Source organism: Chionomys nivalis, chromosome 9 (genome assembly GCF_950005125.1).
Source record: "Chionomys nivalis chromosome 9, mChiNiv1.1, whole genome shotgun sequence".
In the NCBI taxonomy this organism is placed as follows: domain Eukaryota; kingdom Metazoa; phylum Chordata; class Mammalia; order Rodentia; family Cricetidae; genus Chionomys; species Chionomys nivalis.
The window spans coordinates 47,297,411-47,318,542 of NC_080094.1; the positions used below are offsets into that span (position 1 = coordinate 47,297,411).

At 45.9% G+C, this 21,132-nt stretch overlaps 1 protein-coding gene across 1 annotated transcript; it reads right to left on the bottom strand.

Moving 5' to 3' along the window:
• On the bottom strand, positions 1-19,124 carry Mrps5 (mitochondrial ribosomal protein S5). The gene is made up of 12 exons (XM_057781555.1): positions 19,020-19,124; positions 15,367-15,453; positions 14,405-14,542; positions 11,492-11,617; positions 10,169-10,402; positions 9,232-9,266; positions 9,000-9,090; positions 6,141-6,187; positions 5,100-5,157; positions 4,782-4,844; positions 3,637-3,773; positions 1-2,623 (listed from the first exon to the last, which is right to left on the bottom strand). The coding sequence occupies exons 1-12, from the start codon at positions 19,075-19,077 to the stop codon at positions 2,399-2,401; spliced, it is 1,299 nt and encodes a 432-aa protein (XP_057637538.1). The 5' UTR covers positions 19,078-19,124; the 3' UTR covers positions 1-2,398.
• Positions 19,125-21,132: the final 2,008 nt, after the last annotated feature.

Genomic DNA, 21,132 nt, shown 5'->3' on the forward strand with positions numbered 1-21,132 from the left:
TCTCCAGACAAACTTTTATTTCTCTTTTCATTTTAATACCAAGTCACCGGGAACAATTAAATGTCAAAACAATTTTTACTTACATAGTTTTTACCCAATGCCAATACAGTTGTCAGTGCTTTGGAAAAATGACATTTAAAAAAATTATTTTTATTGTATTTTTTCATATTTATTTATTATGTATACAGTGTTCTGCCTGTATGTCTGCCTGCAGGCCAGAAGAGGGCACCAGATCTCATCATGGGTGGTTGTGAGCCACCATGTGGTTACTGGGAATTGAACTCAGGACCTCTGGAAGAGTAGCCACTGCTCTTAACAGCTAAGCCATCTCTCCAGCTGGAAAAATGACATTTTTAAAAAAATGAGTAAATCAGGTTTAAAGAAATAAAACGGTAGAGTAATAAAAGAGAGGTAAATAAATCTCATTGCTTTTTCAGGGCAATAATAAAATAATAAATTGCAAAAATAATTCAAGGTCTGGGGTCACAGCTCAACAGGAGAGTATAAATTTCTTTGACGTTCCACACACCACTCCCAATTTTCTTGTGGATTCTATTAAAAAGAAAAAAGTAGATGTTCTCAATGTATCTTATTTAAAGGTATTTCTTTCAAAATAATTAGCTTTTATCTGTAGCCTTGAATAATGTAACTCCAGAAAAAATTTCCTTTGGGGGCATGTATGTATATGCAGGGGACTGAACCCAGGGCCTTGAACATGCTAGGTGAAGAGAAACTACTTTGGTACACTAATCTACTGTTGGTTTATCAGACCCTGTGGCCCAGGGGAAGGGAAATACTCCAGTTCCTATGGGGTAGAACCAAGAAGTGCCCAGCAACAGACTCACCAGAAGACTGAGGTATAGCCACAGGACCACAGAAAACTTCCCACCCTCCACACCTCACCCCTCGGCTCCTTGCCTAGGATATCACCTCCAGCTCCCAGCGACAGGGGACAAGTTACACCGAAAGCAAAGGCACCGTCTGACCAAAGCGGGGCTGAGACACAGCAGGGACGGATGTCAGTCACCAGCCCAGAAATGTCTAACACAACTAAGATTACTCTGCTATGGGAAAATAACATCAAAGAACAGATGGCAATGTACACAGAGGGAGATTCTACGGGAGAATCAGAACCACGCTGGGAGGAACCGGTGGGAACACACCAGGGGCGTCCTTCAGTGGCAGAACACTCACCTGGCTGGTTCACAGCCCTGGGCTCTATCTCTGGTACCACAAGAGGAAAGAGAAAGAAGTATGATACTAAGTGGGGCAACACTTAGCAGGAAGATCAGGCCAGTTCTGGCCACATGGAGAGAGTCAAGAGGCCAACCTGGAGTACATGAGATACTGTGTCTCAGTTACTGCCCTATGGCTGTAAAGAGACACCATGACCAAGAACAAACAAACAAACCATTCAATTGTGGGACTGGTTAGTTTCCAAGGGTTAGTTCATTATCACCATGGCGGGAAGCATGGCATTAGGCTGGCAGGTATGGGGCTGAAAGCTTACATCCTAATCCACAGGCATCAGAGATAAAGGCGGGGCCTGGTGTGGGTTCTTGAAACCTCAGAGCCGACCCCAGTGACACACCTCTTCCAACAAGGTCACACGTCCCAATCCTTCCCAAATAGTTCCACTAAGGGGACCAAGCACTCAAACATATGAGCCTATGGGGACTATTCTCATTATAACCACTGCGCCCTGTCTCAGAATATGAACGAACAAACCATAACACCCAAATGCTGCAAGAGAAACAGAGCATCATTAAATGGGCTTATTGCTGGACCAAACATGGAGGACACATCAAGAGAAACTTACAAAGCAGGAAAGAGGAGGGGAGGATGAATCTACGAACTATGAAACAAGAAAACTAACGGGGTCCTGAGGTGGCAACATCTTCTCCCAGTTACTATTGGACATCAAAGGTCCAGAAAGTTCAGAGATCACCAAGCAGAAATAGCATCCAAAGACCCACAGCCAGGCACATCACAGTGAAACTGCTAAAGACCAAAGATTGAGGGGAAGTCCTCAAAGAAAACATTCACTTTTGGATGACTCAGTATATAATCACCTATAATTATCACAGCAATGATCGCTGTGCATATTACTACTGCCTGGGTCTACTGGCTGTCTCCAATCTCACTCACACTTACTAGTTTAAATGAATGAGTTGCTCCTGGTATTTGCCCATAACAGTCTCATCACACTGACTGCTATATACCATGTGCTCAATAAATAAAATCTACAATTATTTATTTGAAAACAAAGAAGGTAGGACTTTCCTTTAAAAAAAAAAAAAGAAGAAGAAGAAGAAGAAAAGGCAGCAGCCCATCAGGGGTAGGATAGAGTCTGTTCAGGCGCTGGCCAGCCCCAGGCTGCTGGACAGGCTGGGGACCTTCAGGTGGCAGACCTCTTTAGCCCAGACCACACTGAGCGCTTCATTCCCTGCATGGCCTTTACTTCTTGCCAGTCCAGTTTGGTGTCAGGGACCTCAGGCTCGGGCTCTGGCTCCTTACTCAAGGCCCCCTGTGGGGAGGCCACTACAATAGGCAGAGGGCCACACTCCTCCCGGAACTCCACCACATGGAGACCCTTCTTATCAGCCAGATGTTGGTGGGTTTCCTGGAAAAGAGCAAGTGGAGAACAGATTAGGTCTGTGAAGGACACTTGTCACTTAGAGGATCAGGGCGTCTGTCACCAGAGGGAAGTGAGCATCGAGATCCTTGAAAGCTTGGGGAAGCAGCTATGTCACTTGATTTGGGTAATGTGTGTGGCTAGAATGGGAAGATGCGTCCACAAAGATTTACCTCAGCCCACAACCCACACCAAACTCAGATGGAGGAAGAACTGTCAACCAAGGTCACAGGGCTCTTAGGAGAGCCTCAAAGTCACAAATCTTCCCCTCCATAGGAATGAGCCAGACCCCACTGGACAGCAACTCAGGGTTCCCACCTCAGAGGAGGACATGCCACTCTTTGCTTCCATGCCTACATCAGACAGTCAATCCACTGAAGTAACTTTTAAAGAAATACCTTATGGACGTTTTCAAGTTTAAGCCTCAGTGTTTTAGAAACTCAGGAATTACATTGTTCTATCATTAAAACATGCTTGGTCTAGCTCCTTCAGTATATGAAATGCCAAAATAAAAAACCAAGTCCAGCTGGGCATTGGTGGCTTATGCTTTTAATCCCAGGCAGAGGCAGTGACTTCCGTGAGTTCAAGGCCAGCCTGGTCTATAGAGTTCCAGGACAGCCAGGGCTACACAGAGAAACCCTGCCTTGAAAAACAAAACAAAACAAACAAAAAAACCCTCAAAAAACAAAAAAAAAAGGAGAAAGAAAATCCATTTGCTAGTTTAGTCCTATTTGTTGGACTTGGTGAAGCACCCAGGGCCCCTCCATTCAGGAGAGCCCAATCAGTCTTCATGTTACCCACAGTGTTTACACTGACCTGAGCTGTTGGAACTACGGCCACTAATAAGCAAGGTTCTATATCCAGGAGGTGAGAGCCCTGAGCTGTCTAACTAGGCCTGGCACCTGGCTTAGGCTCCACGTGGAGATGTACTGAGGAAGCACCACAACGGCACAGTCTGGAACACAAACCAGTGCTTCTTTCTGCCTTTCTACCGAGGTTACCTGGCGAGCAAGCCCATGGAAGAGGCCCCGGGTGAGGTTGATCATGTTCTTAGACCCCGTGACCCTCGCATACATGTCCTTGATGCCAATGAGGCGGCAGATGGTGATAATGGCTCTGTGGCAGCGGAGGCCATAACCTGGAAAAAGATCAACCAACAACTCTGTCATTCACTCTGTTGGCGTTCATATGGCGCTACCTTCACATTTAGGGAATAAATGTGTCTAAACCAACAACCACCACCCCCAAAGGCAATGCAAGCCACAAACAGAAGCCATGTGATTTAAAGTTTTCTCATAGATGAATTCAAGTTGTTTTAATACATTTAATGCACAATGCATTTTAGCAATGTATTTCTTTAAAGAAACAGGTCCAAATATTACCATTTCAAAATGTACTGCATACAATATGAAGTGAGAAACTTCACATTCCTTTTTCATAGCAAATGTGGTGTGTTTTTGATTTGAGTATCTCCACAGCCACAGATCAACTACACAATCGCCTCCTGGCCAATAGCCGTTCTGTGGAACAAATGGGTCTGACCCTTGTCCAGGTCTAAACAGGTATCTGGGTGATTAATAAAGCTGAGGAGAAGACAAGTTCTGACGCATTGACACACTGGTGTGAGGGTTGTGTTTGTTTGTGTGTGGGGGTGATGTTTCATCCCACAGCTTTAGAAGAATTGTAGTAGAAGCTTTGATATAAAATTTGAAATTCTCAGCCCCAAAGTTTTGAGATTTCTATAACTGGAGTCTGATAAGACCATTTTTCACTGTAGAATCACAGGTGAGATGAGAAAGAATGTGTCAGAATCCACACCCGCAGAGCGTGGGAAATGACTATCACAGACTCAGGCAAACACTGCCCGCTTCTCTAAGAGGCAGGAAGAGCCATTTCTGCATGCCTGGTGCTTCAGTGGGGAGCCCTCACAGAAGATGGGCACTCGGTGTGGAGTGGAGCTGCAGACATAGTTCACTATGTTATCCCGGCTGGTTATGTGTCAACTGGACACAAGCTAGAGTCAGCGGACGGGAGGAACCTCAGCTGAGAATGCCTCCAGAGATCAGGAAAGGTGAACAAAAGAGCAGAGGCCAGGGCTGCCGTGGTTTCTCTACTTTATCTTCAACCAACGGTGAGAGTTCGTTACCTCTGGGTTGTTTCTTCATCCTGATCTGCGTCCTTTTAAATCTTAATGAAATATCATGGAATACTGGAGGAAAAAGCACAGACACAAGAAGGGTTGGGTGAGGGGCTTGAATAGCTCTGCAGCATCACCAAGCAAGCATCCTGCCCTGACCAGCAGCACACAGTGGCCAGGGACGGGCACATGCTGGTCTCTGGGTTAGATCTGTTCCCACATTCATGCATTTGTAAGAATAGGACGATAGAGAAACACAACAGTATCTTGCCACACACAGTTGGTAGCATACATTGCTGCAGACATTGGAAGAAATGCCCCACTCACTTGTATGGCCTTCATACAGTTCTATATAATGCAAATAATGAATTGCTCTGTTCTTTGCCTAAAAAAGAAGGACAATGTTTGTTAAATATTTTGTTGTCTAGATGAGCATAGTGTCACATACCTTTAATCCCAGCATGTAGGAGGCAGAATCAGATAGATCTCTGTGAATTCAAGGCCAGCCTCATCTACACAGTGAGTTCCAGGACAGCCAGGGTTATTTAGAGAGACTCTTTTTGTTGTTGTTTTTGGCTCACTCTTTGAGTCAGGGTTTTACTACGTACCCCAGGCCGGCCTCAAATTCTAAATCCTCCTGCCTTAGCCTCCCATGTGCTGAGGTTACAGAGGAATACCACCATGTCTGGGGTTACAGAGGAATACCACCATGTCTGGCTTCTTTTTTTTTTTTTTTTTTTTTTTTAATATTTATTTATTTATTATGAATACAATATTCTGTCTGTGTGCATGTCTGCAGGCCAGAAGAGGGCACCAGACCTCTTTACAGATGGTTGTGAGCCACCATGTGGTTGCCGGGAATTGAACTCAGGACCTTTGGAAGAGCAGGCAATGCTCTTAACCACTGAGCCATCTCTCCAGCCCCATGTCTGGCTTCTTATTGGAACTCAAAACTACCTTTTATAGAAATATCTTATTACAAGTATTTCCACCTATACAAAAATTTTAGTATTTAAGAAAAGCAAAAGGCAAAAGCTCCAAAAGCACAATCTCACTGTTCCACTCAGGAACCTTCCTGAGCTGCTCTGAGCAGCCTATTGGTAACAAGCCCCCAAGGCAGGCTCATCATGGACAGCAACCACAGGTCTGTAAGAGGTATGTGAGAAATGGCTTCTCTCGAGTCACTTCTTTGACAGTGAGAAAGTTCTAGAACAAATTATTATTTCCTTATAGTTTTCAGGTTATCTAACACATAGTTCCTTATCTCTTCCTATATGAAAAAAGGAAACCAGCTGATACTCTGGAGGTAGGAGGGCCAGAGCTGCAGTCACACAGACCCTGCTGCAAACAGAGGGAGAGAGCACTTACCTTTCTGAAAGCATCTGCCCGGTCAGCAGCTTTCCCAATAGCAAAACCTTTCAAAGGAAAAGCAAGATGTGGAAACAGTTCGTACACAACTTGTTTTCCACCACATACCCAGTGTTGGCTCCTACAGTGTATCCAAATCCTTCATCTTCCCACCACCCACAGAAAAAGCACAGGGCTTTGCCTGTCTGATTTGAACTCATGAAGTTCAACATTAAATTACTGCATTGCCTTTAATAAATCTTTATTGAAGTGAAGTGGCCTTGGGTTATTCATTTATTTACTTATTTTGCTTTTTTGAGATAGGGTTTCTCTGTGTAGCCCTGGCTATCCTAGAACTCACTCTGTGGACAAGGCTGGCCTCGAACTCAGAGAGCTGCCTGCATCTGCCTCTCAAGTGCTGGGTGGCTCTGGGCTATTTATTTATATGTACATGAGTGTAAGTCTGTGTACTACATGTATGCAGGAGTCCAAGGAGATGAGAAGAGGAGTCAGATCCCCTGGAACTAGAATTATCGATGATTGGGAGTTTCCATGTAGGCACTGGGAACTGAACTGTAGTCTTCTGAAAGAGCAGCAAGTCTCTTAACCCCTGAGCTATCTTCCCAGCCTCTTCACTCAGGTTTTATTTATTTATTTATTTATTTATTTATTTATTTATTTATTTATTTATTTATTTCGAGACAGGGTTTCTCTGTGGTTTTGGAGCCTGTCCTGGAACTAGCTCTTGTAGACCAGGCTGGTCTCAAACTCACAGAGATCCGCCTGCCTCTGCCTCCCAAGTGCTGGGATTAAAGGCGTGCGCCACCACCGCCCGGCTTCACTCAGGTTTTAAAATTAAGTATGTTCTAAGTTAATAGGCAAATGATTTTGAACACCTTTGGAAACAGATTAAAGAAAGCAGCATCAGGAGTCAGACATGCTTCCGTTGTGTCATGGGATAGTTATGACGGAGAAAGGACAGAGATGAGGGCAAGGAAAGAGATATTTTGATTGAGGGGGCCATTATGGGGCTAGCAAGAAACCTGGCACCAGAGAAATTCCCAGGAATCCACAAGGATGACCCCAGCGAAAACCCTAAGCAATAGAGGAGAGGGCGCCGAACTGGCTTTGCCCTGTAGTCAGGTTGATGAATATCTTTAATGTCACCATAGAACCTTCATCCAGCAACTGATGGAAACAGAGGCAGAGACCCGCAGTAGAGCACTGGGCTGAGCTCCCAAAGTCCAGTTGAAGAGTGGGAGGGGTGAGAATATGAGCAAAGAGCTCAAGACTGTGATGGAGACACCCACTGAAACAGTCTACCTGAGCTAATGGGAGCTCACCAACTCCAGCCTGGCAGCAAGGGAACCAGCATAGGACCAAACTAGACCCTCTGAATGTGGGTGACAATTGTATGGCTGGGGCAGACTGCGGGGCCACTGGCAGTGGCACAAATTTATCCCTACTGCTTGTACTGACTTTTGGGAACCCATTCTCTTTGTTTGGATACCTTACTCAGCCTAGATATAGTAGGGAGGGCCTTGGACCTTCCCCAAAGCAATGTGCCTCACCCTCTCTGAGGAGTGGATGGGGAGTGGGGGGGGGGGGGGAGGTGGGAGGAATGGGAGGAGGGGAGAGAGTGGAAACTGGGATTGGTATGTAAAATGAAAAGATAGTTTGTTTTCTTTTTTAAAAAGTAAAATAAGAAAGAGTCGTCTTTAAAAAATAAAGTAAGCAGCGGTGGAAAGCACTGCCGCAGAGTGACAAGTGCTTTCTCAGGGGCAGCCAAGCAGAATCTGGGTTTAAGTTAGCCGGAGACAAGATCAGCGGTCCTTCAACCTGTGATTATCCTAAGTAAGGTTTTCAGAGGCTCTGGGGAAAGCCCCTGGCATCTACTGCCACTGCCAATTATTAAATATGAAGATTTATTTTGTAAGTCATACAAAGGGAAGCATCATCTATAAGACATGAGACACGCAAAACACCTGAGACCTGGGACAAAGAAATGTGAATTCTAACTTTCAGAAAAATGAAACAAACAAGACCATGGATATCCCAGAGGAAAATATGACTGGACTTATTTATTATCTTCAAACAGAGACTCTTTAAGCAAAGCACAAAATTGGAAGTGATCTAAGTGACAGATTTGCTATACAAAAGCTTACAAAGTGGGAGGCAGAGGCAGGTGGATCTCTGTGAGTTCGAGACCAGCCTGGTCTACAGAGCTAGTTCCAGGACAGGCTCCAAAGCCACAGAGAAAACCTGTCTCGAAAAACAAAAACAAAAAAAACAAACAAAAAGAAAAACAACAAAAAAAAAAAGCTTACAAAGTCTCTGGATTTAACACTGTGCAGAAATGAATTAAAATTAAGTCAAAACATCAGAAAGACAACAGGCTGATGTGCCTTCAACTTATAAAAATCTTATGCTAATCAGTGAGGAAAACTACCACCACCCTATAAAAATTAGGCCAAAGACATGACTGATAAAGTTCAAAAAGAAAATGGCATGGTCAATAAACAACTAAAATTTCCCACACACCTTATGAAAGATATACAAATAAAAACTAAGAGATATGATGCACGCATCATGCTGTCAATCACAGAAGCGAGATCATATGGGGGCAGGGGTATGATGGGAGGCCATCTGGCAGTTCTTCTTACCACAAAAGAAATCTCCCTGCAAGCAGTCCCCATGCCTACGCTAGCAAAGATATAACAAGCTACACTCACTGGGTTTTGTTACACAGTGAAAATTTGGGTCTGTGAGCCCAAACCACTAAAGGTTTAACCGGTAGGAAGATCAGAGCAGCAACATGGACTCTCAGGCCTCACCCAACTTCTACCACTGGCACCCCCGGTGCAATGCCACCCCACTCACCTGCGGCCCCATTTCCATTCCCCACAGCAACCAGCACACGGACCGACTTCTTTCTTCCCTCTTTTGCTGTCATATTGAAAACATTTCTCACCTAAAAGAAAAATGTCTCCTCAGTACTACCTTGGGAAAAGTCTGAAGGAGACTAGCTTTCCCCCAGCCCCTTCTGCCCCAGGTCCACTCCATATCCCAACTCTCCAGAGGCAAGGTAGGGTACTTAAGTCCATGTGCCTACCTCAAGAACCCTGGTGTCAAAGTCTTCGTATGTTTCTACAGAAGAAAGAAAGAGTATATAGATAAAGGACTCTGTAGTATTAATACAGGGAAGTATTTTGGCACCATCACAGATATTTTTCTTTGGTGGGGGTATTAATCAACCCAGGATGCTTAGGCAAGCATCCTACCACACAGCTATAAAAAGTCTCAGGTCCTCAGGTACCCCTCTCAAGGCCACATCCTGGTCCCATTCTCAATAGACGGCTCTGTCTCTGAATTCATGAACTTGGATCACCCTCTGCCAATCCACAGGGCTCTGCCTCATCAGCTCTAAGGCCCTTGTCAGCTCCAGACTTTTGATCACCATTTGCGTTAAGACACCAAAGCCATTACTTTCCACACTCCCTTCCCTGAATCAGTGCAGCTCGCTGGCCACACCTGACTCCTGGGCATGGCTGGACTGGTCAAAGCACAGCACCTAGCCACTCAACACCTGTGGTCTCCAGTCCTACCAAGTCCTACCAAGGCCTCCTGGTCACGTGGTGTTCTGACACTTCACTTGTCATACTGTCTTTAGCTTTCTAAAATAATTCTTCATTTGTTGACAATTTTACATGTGTGTAATGTACTCTGATCAGAATCACCCTCGTCCTCCTCTCTTCTCCCCGCCCACTCGTCCTGAGACCCTTCTTCCCACACATCTCTCCCCAATTTTCATGTCTTTTGTTTTCCTTTTTTAAATAAACCATTGAGTTTAATAGGGTTACTGAACGAGCTTAACTTATGATGAGAATTTCTAGCCACACTCTTGGCTATGTTCCCTATGATATAGTTTGGATAAATGTGGTAAGGTACTCAAGGATGCTCAAACCCTTCTCAGGAAAAAGCAAAAACCTCAACAGGCAAGGAAAAAAAACACACTGTCACCAAGGTGAGTGAGGTGGGAACGTGGCTACCTCCATTGGGTCCCGGGTCTGGGGGGCCAATACTGACACCTCCCCATGTGTTTCCACTCCATCCGCGCTCCCGTTTAACTTTGACCTTCCTCCTCCGTTCCCACTCTTCTCTCTGTTGGGTCATGTCGGCCTCCACCTTCTCCTGCTCTTCTCTGCTTCTCTGGCCAATGGTCTGGACCACTCCACTCTTCATAAGAGGGACATTCAGACCAGGCCACAGGAAACCAGAACGTCCTGAAGATTTAAAAATGTTCATAAATAAGAGTTCAAAGGTTCATTTTTCCAGTATCAAAATACCAGGCACGGTATGAAGAGATAACCAGGAGCTGGTAGCGCTTAAGTAGCAGGGCTGGTCAGCAGGCCACTCTGTGCTATCAAAACTGTACATGTATGTAACTAAACCATTGTAATCCATACTACACAGAGAAAGATTCTCGTATCAGGACAAGGCACATGCGGGCCTGGACAAGTACAGCCACTGAAACATTATTGCAAAAGCAAAACCTTCACAATCAAAATGTTCAGGCCAAATGGCACAATTGGTGTGGGATATTCTGCATGAAATTCAAAGAACAAAGTCACTTTCTAAGGTCTGATGTGGACTGCTCCAAAACCTACTACTGATCAGAATGAGCCAATTTTAAGACAGCACATCTTAGTTTCCTTTCCTACTATGAGAAAATACTCTGACAAAAGCAATTTAGAAGAGGGGTTAACTCCCAATTCCAGGTCCCCATCCATCACTGCAGACAGTGAAGGAGGCAGCTAGTCGCATCCACAGTCGCATCAAGAGCAGACAGAGAGAAGGAATGCACACACACTTGCCAGTACTCGCTCGGCTCACTTTCTCCTTTTTGATAAGTCCAAGACCCGAACCCCTGCTTTTAGACTGGGTCTTCCACACCGACTGACAGAATCAAGCCAGCACCCCACAAACATGCCCACAGGTCAACTTGACCTAGATAATCCTCGCTGAGACTCTTCCCAGAGTACACCAAGGTGCCAATTAACTCACCATCACACTGCACACAACATATAGCATAATTAAATTATCTTTAGAAAGGCATTTATATAAAAGCATTAAAAATATTAAAGGAAATTTAACAAAATGAGACGGGGGAGGCAACTGAAAGGGGATGTCCAATGTTCTCTACAATCCTTGCTTTTCATTTTTTAACTGACAAGATATACGTGTGACCAGCACATCAGCTGTGAGCTCTGGCACATGCCTATAGCCCCAGTTCCAGGGAGGCTAAGGCAGGAGTTCGAGGCTAGCCTGGGATACACAAAACAGGAGATCAGAAGCTTTAAATGTAAGTTTACCTTCCCCGATGATCTGGCCCCTGTTCAAATCCTTTTTCCTCTTCCTCTTTGTCCTTTTGCCTCTGCCTTTTCTTGCTCCGGCGCCAGTCTCTGCTAAGGCACCCTTCCAGAGTTCATCTGCGGTCACTGTAATGAGACAGGGTTTGCTGTTTTAAATGTGTATTTTCAAGCAATGATCTGTGGCCTCCTGTTAAATGAAAAAGGCCAGGAGAAGTCCCTTCACGTACACCTTTGCAGTGACACTAGAAGGACGACAAGGCCACTCTTTGGGTACCACAGAGTTGCATTTGGAAGCCCAAGAGGAGACATGTTGTAATAAGAGCGGCGGGGCTGCGTCTCCGGCACCCGGCCGCCCACATGGCTAGCTTATGCCCCAAAATAATTACATGAAAACTGTATTCTTTTAAACACTGCCTGGCCCATTAGTTCCGGCCTCTTATTGGCTAGCTCTTACATATTGATCTAACCCATTTCTAATATTCTGTGTAGTCCCACGAGCTGGCTTACCAGGGAGAATCTTAACCTGTGTCTGTCTGGAGTGGGAGAATCATGGCGACTCTTCACTCGGCTTCTTTCTCCCAGTATTCTGTTCTGTTTACTCCACCCACCTAAGGGCTGGCCTATAAATGGGCCTAGACAGTTTCTTTATTATTTAACCAATGACCTTCCTCCATCAGAGACATTGCTATTACTCTCACAAAAGACAGCGACACTTGAGCCCCTACCAGCAGGCTTGTTTGCCTGGCGCTTGATCCTTCTTCCTAGTTTCATCTCCACTACTGATAAACCACTCTGACCAAGAGCAGCTTAGGAGAGGGGCATGGCTGTGAGGCTCACAGGGACAGAAGCAAGAACTTGAACCAGAAACCATGGAGGAATGCTGCTGGCCAGCTGGCTGGCCGGCGGGCTTGCGCTCAGTTTGCTTTCTGACATAGTCCAGGACCACCTACCTAGGGCTGGTGCCTCCCATTGGGCTGAGCCCTTACATCAGTTAACAATCAAGCCAGTTCCCCACAGACATGTCCACAGGCCCATCTGACTTTGAGGCTTTCTTCCCAGTTGACCTAGGCTGTGTCAAATTGACAAGTAACGCTAACTAGGACACTTTCTTACACACAGGAATCTACACCCCAGTTAGGTGGTTTGTTCTACTCTTCTGCCAACGCCCAGCATCTGCTTCTTTCAAACTGCATACAAAAGATCAGATATTCCAGTTTTCATAGCTAATCCCCATGCATGTGTTTGTACTTGACTATTTTAACTTTTTTAATACATGCACACTCTAGCACTGCTGAGTCCCAATATGTTTTTATCCTGCATCTAATCAATACTTTGTACTTGTAAATGCCTAAATTCTTTAGGTTCATCCTTACTACATTTTATTGGTATTTAAATTTCACCTTTCCAAGTTCACCAACTATTTTGTAACTAGATTTTATTCCATTATGAACTTAATAAAAATTGAAGCCCAGGCTGGGAAGCTGGCTCAGTAGGTGAAGAGCTTGCCTTGCAAGCAGGAGGACGTGAATCTGAGCCCAGAATCCACATAAAAACAGCCAGCCACAGCAGCACGTGCTTGTGATCCCAGCATTGGAGAGCAGACGAGGTGGCTTCCTGGGGCCTGCTGGCCAGCCTAGCCTTCTAGGTGAGTTCCAGTGATATCACAAATAGGAGCACTATCCATAAAATAATGTTATTAAAAATTAACTTTCTCTGATTCATCTCTCTCCTCAGCTAAAGACACAACTAAAAGGAGCCAAAGAGTTGGGTTTTGTTGTTGTTGTTGTTGTTTTGGGACTAAAAGTCTGATCACTTACTTGTTACTCATTTTGACAGGACTCAGAAGTAGAAGCTCTCAGTGAGGACAGCCTACATCTCCCGACACTCTGTCTGGGGCAGTTTTCTTTGGCTCCCTTCATTCTGTTGGTCAAAGGTTTAGCATATTTCGCAGCCTCCTCCTCAGTGTTCTTTTTGTGCTGTCTCTTCAGAGCAGCATGTTGGCGTTTGCATTGCAGAACATGCAGAGTAATGTTCAATCTTGGGAGCTTTGGCCCTGGACTTCTTACCTTCTTAAGCTTTCTGATAACATACTGGGAACTCCTTTCATTTCCTGTGAGCTCTTTTGAGTCCCAACTGCCAAGGCAGAGGTGTCTGTCAGTCCAGGAATACCCTTCTCTCCTTTCTTAACAATAACCAAGCTGAAATCACTCAGATTGGCATCCATAATATGTCCTCAAACACACTTGCACTTCCTCTCTCCAGCTCTCCTTGGTCTATAAGAAGAATGTCCCTTGCTCAATGCAGGCACACTCTGCAGTGGGTCAAGACACCTTGCTTCATGGGAAAACCTTGTTTGTCATTCCCACCACTGATTCAGACCACATAACTCTTCCACTCTTTGCCCAGAGCATCGGCAGCTACTTCTGTGGCCGGAAGCTTCTCAGAGAAAGCATGAAACTTGGCAGTCATCATCCGCTTCAGCGGGTTCTGACAGTCATTAGTTAGGAAGGAGACAGCCAGCTTCATCTCGACATAGTCGACCGCCTAGGAGGTGCCACAAAAAAGAGCACCAACGCGTTGTCCCCCTTGACATGGCTCTAAATCAGCAGGGTGTTTGGCTATGATCCAATACTTTTAGACCTCAGGTGCCCCAAATGAAGGACCTTACATCTGCTAGACCAATGTTCTACTGCTGAGCTGCATCCCTAGCCTTCAAAGCAAGTTTGTTATCAATTGTACCACTGATAAGATGTAGGTAATTCTAGTAGACACACCAAGGAATGCTTTTATTTTAAAAGGACATTATAAAGTAGTCACTAAAATGTTTATTTGTTTATGAGAGAAGGAAAATGAAGGCACAAATGCCTTCTATTTTCTGGTTCCACAAAAGGAGAAACCTATCATTCTACGTACGTTTGGTGAAGAAGCTGTAGGGCCTGCTCTGCTGGCCCGTCCAGGTGATGGGAGAGGAAACACAGCACTGTGTCTGCAGCGCATGGCTCAAGCTGGCCAGACAATGGTTGGTTTCTATTCCCCTGGGTGACAAAGCGCCTACAGGCAGATAGAACACAACTGTGGTTAGATCCATGGCTGCAGAGAAACACTGACAACTCCAAATAGTCATACTCAGAATAATAGGTCATCAAGACTAAGACTGCCGAGAGGGCTTGGCAGTCAAAGGCACTTGCTGCTAGGCTGACAACCTGAATTTGTCCCCAGGGACACAAGTGGCAGAAGGAGAGAGCCAACTCCTGCAAACTGTCCTCTGAGTCCCACTCGCACAGTAGAATGAGAGTGTCCAAATGCACACACGCACACACACAATTTCTAAAAAGTGTTCAAATCACTAGAATTTTGCAAATAATGTTTTGGGGTTGGAGAAATGCTTAGCAGTTAAGAGCATGCTCTGCTCTGGAAAAGAACCCGGGGTTGGTTCCTAGCACCTATTTCTCATGCCTCCCAACCACCTTATGTCTCTTCCTCCACGGGAGCTGACGCTCCTCCACACAGCGGGTGTGGCATTTCTCTGCAGTATCCAATGCAGAGCCTACTGTGGGGAAACAGTGTGGGGAAACGGTGTCTCTGCCGTGTGCAGCCAGGGAGTGGGCAATGATCTGCAAATGTCCCACAGAGCAAACCACCAGAGCATGCGGAGTGTCCTGTTTCGTGTGTCTGTGAATGCACCGCACACACCCCAGAGGCCACACAAGAAACCACAAATGCAGTTGCCTCTAGGGACAAAAGCTAAAGCGTGTAGAACTAGACAGGAAAGCTCGGCTGTACCCCTAAACGGCCACCCTCACCCAAAACCCCCGTCACAAAACTACTCCACAGTCAATAAGCCTTACAAGAACAAAGCTACGGTAGACTCTTACCGTGACTGAGAGCGATCTTCGCTGCCAGAACGGAAGAAGCTGCTGCTGGGAAGGTGTTTAGAGAGAGCTGCCTCAACAGGAAGTGACCTGTAAATGTGGGTGTAGGGTAAATTTGTTTAAAGATACTTTTCTACATTAAAAGGAACATTCTAAGCAGTAATGCCTATAGAATATTAACACCTACAGAATAAAAGGACTAAGACAAAGAGCAAGCCATCTCCTGACTCCATGACCACTTGCCAAGTAGCTGACATGGCACCTCATCTTCACCCTTCACCCTCGAACCCACCCAGTTTCAGAGTCTTACAAAATCTCCTTGAGTGTCGTGCCATCTGTCACCTGCCCTGTGCTCTCCTTGCTGGTCCTTCTTTGCTAAGGCCTCCTTGTCACTCGGCCACCGGAAAACCAGTCTCCTACCAGGTTTCCCTAAATCTCTAACTCGGCATCTTCCCAGCGTATCAGACCTAGGCAGTCACAGCCCCTGACACAGTCCCCTTGGCTCCCTCCTGCTCTAAAAAACAAAGCAAAAATCCTCAGCACAAGCTGCAGCAATGGCTTGTGCTTATGATCCTGGGACTCAATGGAGAGGGGAGGATCTGGTCAGCTTTGGCTCCATCACAAGTTCAAGACCAGCTTAGGCTACATGAGACCCTGTGTCAAAAAACTGAGTAAACCAAACCCTCGGCACACCCTACAGGCTGGCCACAGGGCCCAGGCGTCCACTGCAGTCCCACACTGCCCTTCTCCTACGCCCTCCCTTTGGCATCCACCGGTCTGCACTTCGGAAGAGACCCTGCTCTGACAATCTTACTTCTCCAGGCTTGCGGGCACACGGTAAACAGTAAATTCCTCAGAATAGAAACACTCCCTTCAGGTATGAGGGAAAGGCTCCTGCCCTCTGGTGCCCACCAACTTTCCACTTAGTCTGGTGTTCTAGAATAGACTGACAGCGTTGGTGAAAAAAACTGATGTATGGAGACATCGGGATAGTAACACCCCAATGAAGTTGAAGCTATACTTCATATTATAGATAGGAACTAGCCCAAAATTGGCCAAAGGATTAAAGGTAATAGTCAAAACTAAAAATCTTAAAAGAAAACACAGGGGTAAACATTTAAAACCTTGGGTTTGGTAATGGTTTCTTAGATATAACACCGAAAGCACATACTACCACAAAGCGGAGGGGAAAACCCCAGACAAATGAGACCATCAAAATTCTAAACTGGTCTGCTGTTTTTCATGGCTAGGAACAGCTCAGTAGTAGGGCACTTGTCTAGCAGGCATGAGGACCTGAGTTTTCAAAATCAAAAACTTGTGTTTCAAAGAATACTATCTGTGTCAGGTATAGAGGTACAAACCTATGATTCCAGCATTTGAGAAGCAGAGGCAGGAAAAGACTGTGAGTCTCAGGCTAGACCACATTCATAGTGAGATCTTTGGGAGTGGAGTCTTAAAAATTAACATGGAAAATAAGATTTAAAAAATGTATCTTAATGGGGCGGTGGTGGCGCACACCTTTAATCTCAGCATTCAGGAGGCAGAGGCAGGTAGATCTTTAAATTCAAGGTCAGCCTCATCTCCAAAGTTCCAGAACAGTCAGGGCTATACAGAGAAATCCTGTCTCAAAAAAAAAAAAAGTTTCTTTCTGGACCATGTCTTTTACCCAGTCTGGAAGCAGAGAGGAACTGACCTCTGTGAATTCAGTACTAATCTTGTCTACATAGTGAATTCCAAGCTAGCCAGGACACACAATGATAGCCTATCTCAAAAAACATTTTTTTTGCATATTATATATCTGACAAGAGACCTGTATCTAGAAAATACAAAGAAGTCTTTAAATTCAATAATAAAAAGTAAACCCAACTGAAAAATGGACAAGTGTGCACGCACATGTGGACACACACGTGTGTATACACATGCACACACACACGAGACAAAATATCTGAACAAAAATTTCTTCAAGAACATACACAAATGGTTAATAAGCACACAAAGCCGAGCTCATTGTACACAATTAGCTTGGCTACCTGAATAGAAGAGACGATAACAAGTGCTGGCAAACAGAAACTGGATCCTCGATGTTGTGGTGGGGCTGTAACATGGTACAGCTACATGGTAGTCCCTTAGCTAAACATGGAGCTATCACGTCAACCAGCAATTCCACTTTCAGGAAATATACACGAGAGGATGGATATGAGCACAGACAAACGCACAGCTCTCGGGTATTTCAACATCAGTCAGTCCTGGCAGCCAAGGATGGAAACAGCTCGAATGTTCATCAACCAATGAATGGATAAACAAAATGTGGTGTGTTGACACAAGCGTATTACCACGTCACAAGCAACATGGTGTGTCACAGCATGGATAAATCTGACAACGAGGCATTTACGGACGAAGCCAATCACAGAGACCAGATATGTTTTGGATCTATTTATGAAGAGTGTCCAGAGCAGGCAAGCTATGGACAGATAGTGGTTGCCTACTGTCGAGGGCTACTAGGAGATTGGAGGGGACGGGCACAACAGTTGAAAAGTAGTTTTCTGGGGGAAAAAAAATCCCTTAAGTGTACACTTCAGATGGGTGAGTTTTATGGTACTGATTTATGTCGATAAAGCTGCTACCCCAAAGAAAGAGAAGTTACACAGGGGCTATGGAGGACTTGCAGCAAGGCATCATGGGTGCAAAGTCTTAATCCGCAAGCAAGTTCTTCTCTGAGTGCTGTAACTTCCACTCCTATAAAACAAGAATAACGAGGCAGACTCTGAGAGTAAACAACTGTGACTACAGTGTTTAGGAGCTGAGACAGGAGGCTTTTATAAGAGGCTTTTATGGGAGACCATAGTGCGACTTTGTTTTTGAAACAAAAAGGCAGGCGGGGGTGGCGGGGGTATGAGGATACAACGAAATCAGTAAGGCATGGTGAGGAGGAAATGGAGGGATAAAATCATAAATAGCTTAAGATCGTTTCTGGCACACGGATGACTGGAAGGCTACAGCCCACTATTCAACAGAGGTCTTAAAAAGATGGTTTCAAAGCCGGCAAAACAAACGAAGGCTCACGCCACACACCCCACCAAGTGATTCCAGGTCAAATATTGCAACAAATTTAACTTTCAGGACCTGGACCCTGAGTTTAACAAAAGTGCACACTGTCGAGCGTGAAGCCATTCCTACAGACCAACACTATGCTAGAGAACCACACACGACTGTGAAGGGCTGGAGGAAAACAGTGACAGGCAAAGTACATTCTAGCGAACGGATCGGCCCAGATGCTAAACTGACAGCTAATCTAAGGGACTCAGCAAGAAACGATCCCTTAGTGTTGAGCTCCGCGGGCGGCACTCAGGCTCAAAGCCAGAACTGACATCACCCTCTGCACCATAGGTGAAGCTTGCTACTTCTATTCCTTATCACCGAGTGGGCCAGAGCGGTTATCCTGGCTGACAGCAAAGTGCAGGTTGCTTCCTATAATCTCAAGCCCTGCGACCCAGAAAAGGGGAGAAGGCGCGCAAGGTCACACAGCCTGAACGATCCGAATCAGGGACGAGGATCGGGAGTCAAGCAACTTCTCGCGTCGTTAGACCAGGAACCTCCCACACCCGAGAGAAAGCACCCTGCTCGCACGCCCTCACAGTCTAGGTCCCAGCGCTCACCTGCCGGTAAGCTACACAGTGCAGGGAAACAGCCTGCAACTCGTACGGCCGCCGCCATGCTGGAGCTACAGCAGCGAAGCTGTCTGGGTCTGGGATCGCCTTCCCCAGTGCCTGCCGCAACAGGCTGTGACCGAGCCTCCTCAGACGTTCGTCCTAGGCGCAAAGCGAGGTGCTGAGATTCGGGGGTCACCGTTCAGCGCACACGGAGGTCGAGAAATTGTCCACACGGAAGAAAAAGGAAATTGAATCAGGCTCAGCCACGGACAGCTTCCCATGGGTCCTCGCACTAGGACCCCAGGCGGGGGGGGGGGGGAGGAGGGGACGGGGCTAACTCTGGATCTTATAATACAAAGTAATGGCCAAATCTTTGGAAAGCTCATTCGGCGGCTGAGACAAGAAACAGTCTGGAAACAGCAGGACGAATCCAGGGAGTGAAGGACGCAAAGGTTAGGAAGTTCGTACATAACTCCAGAAAAGACCTAAAGTTTATTAAACCTTACGTTGCCTTTGATATCAGACTCATTTTGTATTCGTGGTAGAGGTTGTTCACACACACAGGGCCAGCCCTAGGCCATGAATTTTACCTCTCCTGGTCATGGTTTTACACGATCCCTGCTTGCCCAAATGAGTCACATATGATAGTCCTGGACTCTGCCTTTGAAAGGTAAGCCTCGGACAAACTGTTTCTAGGTTGCCCTGGGCACAATACGGACTTTCGTCATTAACTTCTTCAGTTATCTGCTGAGGCTTCTGCCTTTCCTGAGAGCAATGGCTGTCACGCATATATTGGCCACCTAATGTCTTGGTGACGATTTGAAACACCAAGAGATTCTGGGAGAGTCCAAATGGCGGTTGATTGCTTGTGAGAGTGCCTTGGCTGCTTCTCAGGCATTTTCGGCATGGACTGGGAAAAGGCTTCAGTTCCTTCAGTGACGGTATCCGTGAAGACCAAGAGGCATTTGAAGATTTGACAGGTGGGGAGCTCAGTGAACTACACCTTCCAAATCTGTCTTAGTGAAGAGGCCGTGCCTGTGGGTGGTTACAAAAAGAGATCTTTCTGAAGCACATGGAGCCCCTGGGAACTCAGGAAAAGACTGACAGAGCCCCTTTCCTGAAAATAGGTGATTGTGTGTTTCTCCTAACCTTGTCTGACTGGCGAATCATGGAGCTACTTTACAAGCTTCTATTAAGTACTTGGAGAACATAGTTGGGGGTTTCTGTGTCAGGAACCATTGTCCTAAAGCTGATAGCAGGGACCATTGTCCTAAGGATGTTTGCAGAGAGCCCCACACCCCAACTATGTTGAGAACTATTTGTTAACGGAATCCGCCCCAAATTCCAACTATCTTGAGAACTGTTTCTTGATGGAATCACAAAAGGAATGTTTCCACTTGCACAGAGAACACTACGGGTGCTGACTGGTGACCTTTGCTGCCCCGGCAAGGTTCCTTATTACCCTACCCCCCACCCCAAGCAAAATTCCTCATTCAAGGGCTATATAAGCCACAACCATTACCCTAATAAAGGAGACCTTGAAAGTGAATTTTGCTTGGTCTTCTTTTCTCTCGCCCATAATTCATACAGGTAGAACGTCTTCAGACCCTAAATAACTGGACCTGCTGGATGGGTCATTTCAGTGTGCGGCCATCCTTCGGGATGACAGAGGAATCCTTTCACACTTGCCTTCTCCACTGCCTTAGGGGCAGACTGACGCTTACAGGGTATCCATCAGGCTGACAGAGGCAAAAGGAGTCAACAAAAATTAGGCACCAGAGCTGTGAGCTTGGCAGTCTAGTGACCAATTTATTCCCTCCGTTTGTTCTTCTCTTCTTAATCTTCGTCTTAGTCTTCTGTTCGTCTTTTTCATCTTCGTCTTCTTCGCCGCCAAAGGAGGGAAAGGAGGACGCAAGACACAACAAAGCTCGGCGCGCGAGGTTTATTGCGTGCAGGAGAGAAGGGAAAGAGAACAGACGGCGTTTCAGCCTTTTAAAGGGTCCCCCACATGCGAGCGTCAAGCGCCACATTCTGCGCCTGCGCAGCCTTTGCGTGGACCGCTAGGGGCTCCTGGGAAATGTAGTTCCCCAGGCGAGCCACGCTCAGGGGCCTTCTGGGG

Bases quoted from the DNA above. Each gene is read 5' to 3' on its own strand.
- Mrps5 (XM_057781555.1), bottom strand. From the start codon at position 19,077: ATGGCGGCGGCCGTACGAGTTGCAGGCTGTTTCCCTGCACTGTGTAGC. The intron at 15,454-19,019 runs GTGAGCGCTGGG...CCACATTTACAG, and splicing joins ACTGTGTAGCTTACCGGCAG to GTCACTTCCTGTTGAGGCAG. The intron at 10,403-11,491 runs GTAAACTTACAT...TTAAATCTTCAG, and splicing joins GGGCCAGATCATCGGGGAAG to GACGTTCTGGTTTCCTGTGG.